We start from the raw sequence: 11,346 nt of genomic DNA, 5'->3' as shown, positions 1-11,346 counted from the left end.
CCCAGGCACCAGGCTCCCCAGGGCTCCCCTGCCTGACCGCCTGTAACATCCCATCAGGAATCCTGGCTTCACAGTCACCTGGCGTGAGCAACCAGGCGTGGGGGGGAGGGGGGGAGGATCCGCCCCCTTCCCCTCCCTCCTCCCCGCCCCCGGTCCCCCGGATGGAGGACAGAGGGCACAGAGCACAAAGCAACACCCCCAGATCAAGAGGGGAGGAGGAGGGGAGGGAGAAGCCCTCCCCGCTCAGTTCAGTCCAGCGCGCCTGCGCGGTGGCGTCGCTGAGCTCTTCGGCCTCGGGATGCGGCTGAGCACCTGCACCCCGGGCCGCGTGCAAGCCTGGCCACGGAATACAGAGGCACCGGGACGCCTTTGTTGATGCTTCTCCTAGCGCCCTCGCTCATTCTGCTATTCCCGTCCCCGCTCGTGGGCATCCGACCCATTTTAAGGCGCTGCCCCTAATGCCGCCTTCGTCAAACGCCACTGACCAACCTCTAGCTCACGCCAATGACCCTCGCTCTAGGCCTGCCAGTGCAGTTGCTTGCACGTGTCTCAAAACCATCGTGAATTTTGTGCATTTTGACATTCGAATACAAAGTGAATGTGTTATTCAGGTAATGGCAGCGACCACCTGGAAAGAAGACGATCTGCTCCTGAGCCTTCGGGCGGGCGGTGGTTATCCTGGGCATGCGCAGAGAGCGTCCTTAGCCCTCGACTACGTTTCCCAGAAGGCGCAGGGGTCTGGTCCCGGAAGCTGTCTCCTTAAAAAGGTTAATAGACCGAATTGAGCATGCGCCACCGGAAGTGTCGTCTCCGGGGCGGCAGCGGGGCGGAACGCTGGGTGCATTATCCCTGGCGGCCACCGCAGCTCCGGCTCCGGTTTCGCCCTCTCCCATAGAGCCCCGTTTCCTTCCCCACCGTCCTCCGGGCCCTCCTGCGCGGGATGGCGGCGCAGCCCTGTGCCCGGCCGGACTCGGAGCCCCGGGGGGAGCGCGCGGGGACCCTGGGGAGCCGGGGGTCCCCCGGGGCTGGGGGCGGCGGAGGGGCCGGGGCGGCTCGGGGCGCGGGCCTCGGGCGAGGGCGAGGTGGCCCTGAGGAGCCTCCCCGGTGGGGCCCGACCGGCCCCGGCCTGCCAGGTGAGGGGGCGGGGTGAGGGCGTGGTGCGGCCTGTTCCGGCCTCCTCCTCCTCCTGACACTGATTCATTCCCCCGGAGCTTGCTCATTCATTCCTCTGTACGTTCGCTCCTTCCTGGTGGCGGTCGCCCGGTGCATTCATTGTGTATTTCATTGTTGCCCCGTGCATTCGCCCCCTATTTCATGTAATCACTCGTTGATTCATCCCAAGGCAATGGAAAAGGGACCTAGAGCAGGTAGAACAGCAGAGCTGAATTTGGTGTCTGAAGATCTAGGATTGAGTTCAGTTCTTTTGCTAATATTGGAATGAACTTTCTTACCTTCCCTCGTTGTGTGGCCGGTCTGTGGTTGAGGGATGGGGTGCAGGAGAAGGAAGGGAAATTGAAGCAAATGATGCCAACGTGCTCCCGGGCTCAAATCTGTGAACCTGTGAAATATTTTATGATAAACCTGGGAATTATGTGCCCTGGCCCAGCAGCCCAGTTATGTTAGTCACCTGTAGGACTTGAATTGGGATTAGTCTAGAATGGGAAGGCTCATGACATGATATGGTGGATCCCCACAAGCTTGAGTAGATGAGGTCTAATCTACATACTTTTAAATTGTTCGGAGGTCAAGTCAAATCAGTCATCATTTATTAATGGTCTGCTGTTTGGCAGGCAATATGCAAGCACTGGGGGTAGAAAGAAAGGAAAAAAAGGCCTTGTTCTGAAGGAATACACAAAGGAGATGACATACAACTATGCTCAGACAGGCCATGTGCTGGATATAGTGGGGGATACCCTCCCAGGGAAAGCACTAACATTAAGGAGAACAGGGGAAAAAAAGCTTCTTGTAAAAGGTGGGATTTTAGCTGAGACCTGAAGGAAGTCACAAAGTCGAAAATGAGAATCGGTCAACTACTAGCATTTATTGAGCACCTATTTTTGTGCCAAGGACTGAGCTAAGTGCTGGGAAAACAGACACCAAAAAGAAAAAAAAAACCCAGTCTCTGCCCTCAAGGAACTCATATTTTAATGGGGAAGGTAACATGCAAACAGCTGTGTTCAAATAAGATATAGACAATAAATTGGGGGCTACTCTCAGAGGGGAGGCAACAAGGTAAAAGAAGATTGAGAAGAGCTTCTTGCAGACGATGAGACTTCACCTGTGACTTGAAGGAAGTCAGGAGTTGAGCATTCCAGGCCTGGACAGTAGCTAATGACAATGCCTGAAGTCAGGAGATGGAGGGTCCTGTACAAAGAACAGCTAGGAAGCCTGTATCACAGCATCAAAGAGGACATGGAGGGGCAGAAGGTATAAGAAGACTGGAAAGGTAGGAAAGTGGCCAGGTTATGAAGGGCGTAATAAGCAAACAGGATTTTATACTTGATATGGGAGGTGATAGGGAACCACTGGAGTTTATTGATTGTGTAGGTCACATCTGCCCTTGAGGAAAATTAATTTGACAGTTGAAAGAAGGATGGATTGGTGTAGAGGAAGACCAACCTGCAAGTTACAGCAGTAGTCCAGGTGTGAGGTAATGAGGGCCTGTACTCTGCTCTGCACAGAACAGGGAAGGGAGTATATTTGGGAGAGATTATGAAATTAGAATCCACAGGACTTGTCAACAGATTGGCTCTGAGAGTGAGAGAAAAAAGTGAGACATCAGGGATGACACCTAGTTTTGGACCTGTGTTACTGGAAGGGTAATTGTGCCCTTGACATTAATAGGAAAGGAGAAGGAGTTGGGGGAGAAAGACAATGAATTATTTTTCAGATATGTTGAGTTTAAGATCTCTACAGGACATCCAATCTGAAATGTCCAGTATGTAATTGAAAGCTGTAGTCTGGAAGTCAGGAGAGCTGTTAGGGCTGGATAAATTAGGATTTAGCATCATCTATGTAGAGATAATAGTTGAATCTTGGGAGCTGATGAGATCACCAAGTGAAATTGTATATAGAGAAAAGAGTAGAGGTCCTAGAATAGAGCCTTGGAGGACACCCATGGTTAGTTGTTTGTGCTTCGTTTTCGAAGAGAGCCAGTGACATTACAGGGTAATGTCTTGACTCACTCATGAAGTGGATTTGAGTGAGGCAGAGTTGCACAAAGTTGTCAACCTCACTTTCTCTTCCTGAGTCATCCAAGCGCAGTGGCAAGACAAAATTCAGGATGACCTCGGCATCTTTGATGTCTAGGCTGCTTTAGTTGCCTTCGTGGCCATTTGAGCAAATTGTTCTCATCCGCCCGTTCTGCCAGGGGGCAGTGTTCACATGCTTGGTGGAGACATACCCCTTACTCATCAACAGGTTTGAGGCCTGGGGGCTACTCTCAATCCGTTTAGCCCATCTGCCCAGGCCATTATGTGCAACCTGAAAAAAGATTCAAAGTCAAGAGCAAAATGCAGCCACAAAAATTAGGCCCTGGAAAACAGTGGATTTAATCAAGACATTAATATCCATTTTTTAAAGTAGTGGACTTATGAGGGAGAATATAATTGTCATGATGTAAAAAAAGCCTCATCAAAATATTAACTGTCTTGTGGAAAGTAAACATCCAGGAAAATTTGTTTGGCTTGACTGAATGTTTGTTACAAGGGCTTTGTTTTTCTTTCTTATTCCGTGAGGTGGGAGAGGAAAAGTAGATATCTGTTATTGAAAAAAATTAAAAATAAAGAAGATCCAGGAAAGGAGATTGAAGACTGGTCAGATAGGTAGGAGAGCCATGAGAGAATAGTGTCAGGGAATTCTTCAGCCCAGAGATTTTGTGATCCTCCTGGACAGTAATTCCTTCCATCTAGCTCCCTTTGACTGGAGGTCAACGCTAAAAGAAAAAAGTTTAATTAACATCAGCTGATGGGCACTTACCAGGTAACTAGTACCTCCTCTGTACAGAGAGATATGCACACATAGGATTTTTCTTAGCTTTAAGGCAGGCTGCAAAAAGTGAGACTGCTCAGACATTTTCCTTATTTTGGAGGTTGAGTTTGGGACATTGTTAGGTGACTTGGGAGCTTGGGAGGGTGGGGTGGGGAAATGTCTTAACTTTGGGCTAATCTTGGATGGCTTAGGTGGTGTAGATAGAGTGCTGGGCCTGTAGCCAGGAAGACTCATCTTCCAGAGTTCAAATCCAGCCTCAGATGCTAGGTGTGTGACCCTGAGCAAGTCACTTAACTCTGCTTGTTTTCATTTCCTCATCTATAAAATGAACTGGAGAAGGAAATTGGCAAACCGTGCCAGTATCTTGGCCAAGAAAAGCCCTAATGGGGCCACAAAGAGTCTGACTTGACTGAAAAAGTATCTCATCAGACCGTCTTGGTGGGTTATATCTCTAGTTAATCTTATCAGAATGTCTAGGTGGGACTGCAGATGGAGAGACAACCCTGCTGGCTACATTTCTTTGACCTCTAAGCCTGGCATCTTCCCCCAGAATCACTGCACACTGCTTTTTTATATTTCCTCCATGGTAATATCCCAAAAACATGGAAAGAAGAGAGCTTCCAAGTTATGGGATGGTTGACATTATTATCAAATCCTGCAGAGAAGCCTAGGAGAATTGGAAAAAGGCCTTTGAGTTTGGTTACTAAGGTCATTGTTAATTTTGGAGGGAGCGGTTTCACCTAAGTGATAAGACTTGAAAGAAGCTGAGAGGGAGAAGTGAAGATACTTCTCGTAGACAGTCTCAGCCTTCTCCAGGAATTCAGTCACAAGAGAAAGAGATAGATGGGATAATAACTAAAGAGAAAGAGGAGAGATGGGTGTGTTTGTAGGCAGTAGGAGAGCAACCAGTAGACAGGAAAAGATTGAAGATGAGTGAAAAAGAAGGGGTAATAGAGAATGTAGTCCCTTGGAAGACACAAGATAGAATAGGATCATTTGTGCAGGTAGAAGAGTCTGTCTCAGAAAGAAGGGTCATCTTTGAATGTAAGATAGATAAGGGAGGAAATAGTGAGAGGAAGGCCCTTGGGCGGCGTGAGATGAGGTGAGCAGGTGGGGAAGAAAGGGAAAAGGAAATAGCATTTATATAGGACCTACTGTGTACCAGACACTTTTAATTTGGTCCTCTCTACACCTGTGTAAGATACATGATATCCACATTTTACAGATCAGAAAACTGAGACAGAGGCTAGGGACATGCTAAGTATCTGAGGCTGCATTTGAACTCAGGTCTTCTTGACTCTGGTCCTAGTTGCTCTGTCCACTGCACCATCAGCTGCAGGGAGCAGCCGTACGGGCAGGTGGCTTGTGTTATGGAAGACTGTAGTGTGGTAGCACACCATAGTGCAGTGGAAATTTTAACTCCGATTCCACCACTTATAATGTGATGTTGGGTTGGTCACCTTCCTTCCTGAGGCAGTTGCCTCACCTGTAAAGTGGGGTAGTGATTCCTCATGCCTCCTAGCTCACCAGACATGCTGCTTTGTCAGCCAGAGCACTGTGTTAATACTGTGCTCTACTGTTACTGGGTTGGGTGCAGCAGGTGTACATTGCTGCTGGGGAGTTTGCGTTGGTGGTACTCCTGCTCTGGGGCTGGCCCCTGCTGTCATCCCCTGCACAGTTGTACCAGTCTGCTCTCCTCACCCTGCTGTCAGATTTCTCATCTTTTACCAGACTCTGACCACAGCACTCTCACGCAGACAGCGTTCCATTGTTCTGTTCCCTGCACTTTCACTTGCCATTCAGGGCCCTATATAACCTCTGTTGCACCATACAACCTTCAAAAAATGAATCCACTAACAGGAATTTCTTAAACGCCTACTGCGTGGCAGGCAAGTTTACCTTCCAGTGGGGTTAGATACTCTTAAGTCAGAAATTTTTCTTTTCTTGGAATTAAAGCTATGTTCCATGAACAAAAGTCATGTTCTGTTCCTTCAGTGTCTCCTCCCCCAATACTAAAAAAGAAGAAAAACAAGTTCCTTGTTTTCCAGTCAAGCAAAACAAATTCCCAAATCGACTATGTTCAGGAAAAAAAAGTCTGCTTTCTAATGAGCACTCAGATGTCTGTCCTGAGATGTCCTACTTCCTAAAAGCTGTGAGAATCACCCCTGAAAAAGCCTGTGAACTTCATGTTGTGGTCGAACTTCATGCAATGAAAGGTCCCTGAGTGAGCAGGCATATTTTTGGTATTTCAGCCATCAGTGACCTTCAGAGATGTTGCTGTGGACTTCACCAGGGCTGAATGGGAGCGTCTGGATTCTACTCAGAGAGATCTCTACAGAGATGTGATGCTTGAGAACTATAAGAACCTCATCTCCCTGGGTAATGACAGTTCTTCACTGAAGGACTTTCTATAGATGCCTCTGAGCTTTTAGCCAGCATAACTGAAAACATTTACCGATTTTATTCTTGATATGACAGGATATTCAAGGATCAATTGGATGTGAAGTTATTCCTAATGCCTTTTTGGTTAAGAGACAAAATGTTTCTGTTCCCACATGGAAGAGCTTACTTTGTATGGTAGAAATCTGTGGCATCATTGTCCTGTTCCTGAAGCTGCTCCATCCCCACTTTCTGTTCCCTTAGGTCAGGTATTCCCCCTCCCCTGCCAAAGCACAAAGTCCAGTACTAGTCATGGATTGATTGGGTCAAGTGAATTAATTTTCTTTCTGAGCCAAACTCCTTGGTTTCATGACCCACTACAGAGAGTCCTTCAGAGACTCTTTGTGACCACCCCTGGGCTTTCCTATGATTCCCTCCTTTGCCTGAAGATAAAGAGATTAGGATTGGATTCTGAAATGATTCCTTGTACCCAAAAGTTTCCCATTTCTTTTCCTGAGCAGGGTTTCCAATTTCCAAACCAAAAGTGATCTCCAAGTTAGAAAGAGGAGGTGCACAATGGATGCTTGGGAGAAAAGTTCCCAGAAGGCCCTTTCCAGGTGAGTGAGTGAAGAGCCTAACAGATGTGAGTGACTGCTGGCTGTAGTAGAGAAGTCAGTGGAGAGGATGCAGAAACTAAAACAAGCTGTTCTTACCCATAGTTCCTGGAAGGTGGGGGCGGGGCAGGCTGGAGGCCTGAGACTGTCCCGTGTAAATTCCATCTCAGTCATTCATTGTTTTTTTCCCTCCTTTTCAGTTAAATGATAGGTTTGAAAATGACCTAAAAAACTGTCTAGTTCAAACTCTTGAACTTGGGGATGCAACTTCATACTTTGTAAAATGAAAATGTTGGCCTAGAGGACCTCTGAGGCCCTTTCCAGCTCCAGAGCTATGAGACAGAAGGGTAAAGTGACTGAGGACAAGGCTGTGCCATTCTGAAGGAGCAGAACCATGCTTTGAACTCAGGTTGCCTGTGCCCCATGTCCAGTAGAGCAATTACCTTGTCCTCAGAAATATCACACTTTACTACATCATGAATGAGAAAATTAGAAGAGTAAGAAGAGCTGAGTGGCACTGCTGAGGTTATAACTTTGTATTTTATTGTCTAGAATTAGATGTTAAGATCAGATGGCTGGTATAGTAGAAAGAACGTGAGCCCTAGGATTTGGGAGCTTTGGGCTCTGGTACTGTCATTGACTTGGCTCTTGGTATCCTTCTCTGAACTTCCTTGTCCTGATCTGTGGCCCAGGCTGACATGTTTAGAATGCACGCTCTCTTCCCTCTGGCCTTCGCAGTAAGTGCTTTCTGTCATGTCTAAGCCCAGTGACAGCCTTGTGTATGAGGCCTTTCCCAAACCCACTAAGTGGTTTATGTTCTCCCAAAAAACGTGTATATTAGCTGTGGAGTGATCTTCCCTCAGTCAGCAAGCTTTTGAATGCCCACTCTGTGCTAGGCAATTGTGATGGAGAGCAAAAGGATCCTGTAGGATAGTCATGTTCTCTTGAAGAAAATATTCATGATGTGCAGGTGCAAGGATTTGGAATTGTCTGACAGTCTGATAGCCTCTCTTTCCTGGATGCCTGGACATTTCTTTTCTAACAGGATTTTTTCCAGCAGTTTTTTGGAGGTGTTTACTCTTTCAGTTATTTTCTGTTTATTCTGTGTATAGCTTGATCGTACATTGTTGTTTGCTTTCATCTCCCCCATAAGATTGGGAGCTCCTTGAGAGCAGGGACTGTTTTTTGCCTCTTTTTGAATCCACAGGGCTTAGTACAGTGCCCAGCACAGAGTAGACAATAAATGCTTAATAAGTGACTGACTCATCCCCAACCCCTCTGGACTCGGGTTATCAGTGATTTCTTAATGGACAAGTCTAAGGGCCTTCTCTTCATCTATATCCTTATAAGGATAAAGACATAAATTCTGTTAACATTTGACACTGATGACTTTCTTCCTAGATACTCATCCCTCCAGTTTTTGTTGTACTGGCTTCTCCAAGTACTTCTCCGATCTCTGTAACCACTCTTCAGTTTTCTTTGCTGGGCCTTCAAATATGTCAATCCCACTATCCCCCAAAGTTCTGTCCTGAACCCTTTCTCTTCTCCTTCTGTACTTTTCTTGTTTGGTGATCTTAGCTCCTATACTTTCAGTTTACATTAACATCTCTTTGTGAATTATTCCCCAATCTCCCTGATCAATTTATCTAGCCCTGGTTTGTTTCCTGAGCATTTAGAGTTAGGCTGCATCATCAACTGGTTATCAGACATTTTAAACTTTATATCCTTTATTGGCATCTTAAACTCAATATGTCCAAAATGAAGCTTTTTAAAAAGCAATTTGGTAACGCAAATCCACAGATCAATTAAATCAGTTAATCAACTTTGATTAAGATTATTCAGACAACTTGAAGTCTTCTTAGCCCTTCTGTTATCAAGCCCATACTTCTAAAGACATCTTGACCATCTTGTCTTAACTCTGACATCAAAAACTTGCTGAAATTTAAATACTAACTCACTAACCAACCCCAAAATCTTACAGATATAAAAAGTAGGTTAGCTTTGTATGATTTCTTCACTTTTCCCTCTGAATTTTGGATTTCATTGCTTTCTTTTTTTTAAGTACTCAATTAGCCAGTTCAGCATAGGTTTTGTTTCAGTTTTGTCAAGAGATCACTGTTAGGATTAGCAGCCTGTCATTTTCAGAAACAACCTGTTTTCCTTTTCTGAAAATTTAGACATTTCCCCAGAGTTTACCTACAATAAATCTGTAATGGCATGATTAGATGCTTTAAGTACTATGAAACAATCCCTTTAGTACTGAACAGATAAGTTTATCTTATCATATACATGAGGCTTTAGTTTCCTGTTATCAGTCTTTGTCCTATTCATTCATTTTCATTTTTGTTGATAAGATACAAATACTTTATAACTTATTGTAAAGAATCTTTTATTATATTCAAACACACTGTAATATTGACATGATTGTATTTCTTTCAGGTCGCCTTTGTCAGAAAAATAGGGGTAAAAGCAAGGATTCCACTCCAAAGCACTGTAATTATATGTCATTAAAGAAAAGACTTATAGTGAATAATAAGGAATGTGTTGAAGCCTTAAGACAGAATGGATACCTTAGTGGACATCAGAAGATTCATACTGGAAAGAAACTCTATAAATGTAATGAATGTGAAAAAGCCTTCAACTCCAACTCAAGCCTTACTGTACATCAACGAATTCATACTGGGTTAAAACCATATATATGTACGGAATGTGGAAAAGCTTTCAGCCAAAAAGGAAACCTTACTAAACATAAAAGAAATCATACTGGGGAGAAATCCTATAAATGTAATGAATGTGGAAAAGCTTTCAGAGACAGAGGATACCTTACTATTCATCAGAAAATTCATACTGGGGAGAAATCATATAAATGTAATGTATGTGGGAAAGCCTTCAGCCAGAAGGGACACCTTACTGTACATCAGACGATGCATACTGGAGAGAAATCCTTCAAATGTGATGAATGTGGGAAAGCCTTCAGCCAGAGGGGAAGCTTTAATATACATCAGAAAATTCATACTGGAGAGAAATCCTTCAAATGTAATGAATGTGGGAAAGGTTTCATTGACAGAGGAAACCTTAATAAACATTATAAAATTCATACTGGAGAGAAATCCTATAAATGTAACGAATGTGGGAAAGCCTTCAGCCAGAGGGGAAGCCTTAATAAACATCATAAAATTCATACTGGAGAGAAATCCTATAAATGTAATGAATGTGGAAAAGCTTTCAGCCAGAGAAGTTACCTTACAATACATCAGAAAATTCATAGTGGAGAGAAATCCTATAAATGTAATGAATGTGGAAGAGCTTTCAGGCAGAAGGGACACCTTACTGTACATCAGAGAATTCATACTGGAGAAAAACCCTATAAATGTAATGAATGTGGTAGAGCCTTCAGAAAGACTGGACACCTTGCTGTACATCAGAGAATTCATATTGGAGAAAATCCTTTTAGTACAATGAATGTCAAAAGACTTCAGCCACAAGATATTCTTTATTTATCTTGACAGTTCATGCAAACACTTTCAAAGTAATGAGCGTGGGAGAGTTTTCACTGACAGTGAAAAAAATTACTGAATGCTTAATCATAGAATTAGAGGTTTTGGAGTTGGAAGTGACTTTTGAAATGTATTCTAGTAACTTGATTCTGACACCTGATGGGGTAAATGGGCTGGAAGCAAACTGAGCTCCTCCATGTTACTCAGGTAGTAAGTAGCAGAGACAGGATTGAAACTGAGATCTGAGCCAAATCTAGTTTTCTTTCCATTGCACCATGCTGACCTCAGGATTCATATTGGAGAGAAAACCTTTGAATGCAGAGTACGGGCTTGTCTTCAGCAGCAATTCATGCGTAGTCCACAAAGCATTTCAGAATTGGAAATGGCCTCAGTAGCTGTTTAATATAACCCATACTTTAAAAAGAATCTGACACACACACCCATGAACTAATCATTCAGCTTTTACTTGAAGATGTTTCATAAAGGGTAAACCACTCATTCTCAGGCAGCCCATTCCTCTTTGGAGTAGTTCAGGGGGGAGAGTACAGAGGCATCAAAATGAGATACTCTGGAAAACAAAAGGCAACGGTTATATATGTAACATATGTAAAATATTGTTCATGTGTTTTTTTAAAGCACGGTACTTAGAACTAACACAATATTCTAGGTGTAGTCTCAGCACTCCAGAATTCAGTGGAACTATCCTTTTTCATGGAAGCTATCTGTCTTATTGCGGCATACAATAGCATTAGATGTTTTGGTTGTCATAGCAAATTGTTGGCCCATTGGACTTGCAGACCATTAAAATCCACAGATTTCTTATTTTCTCCAATACAAATCCAATAATAAACCTGATCTTAAATATA

At 44.1% G+C, this 11,346-nt stretch overlaps 1 protein-coding gene across 1 annotated transcript; it reads left to right on the top strand.

Moving 5' to 3' along the window:
* Positions 1 to 852: 852 nt before the first annotated feature.
* On the top strand, positions 853 to 11,346 carry LOC110219754 (uncharacterized). Its single transcript, XM_078145952.1, is given in 5 exon segments — positions 853 to 1,000; positions 1,002 to 1,133; positions 6,243 to 6,369; positions 6,891 to 6,986; positions 9,423 to 11,346. Coding segments are annotated over 5 exon segments (1,482 nt in total). The 5' UTR covers positions 853 to 940; the 3' UTR covers positions 10,490 to 11,346.

Source organism: Phascolarctos cinereus, unplaced genomic scaffold, assembly GCF_003287225.1.
Source record: "Phascolarctos cinereus isolate Bilbo 61053 unplaced genomic scaffold, phaCin_HiC Scaffold_726;HRSCAF=1367, whole genome shotgun sequence".
Classification (NCBI taxonomy): domain Eukaryota; kingdom Metazoa; phylum Chordata; class Mammalia; order Diprotodontia; family Phascolarctidae; genus Phascolarctos; species Phascolarctos cinereus.
Note: the sequence above shows the minus strand (reverse complement) of the source record. Positions and strands in the feature narration are given on the sequence as shown.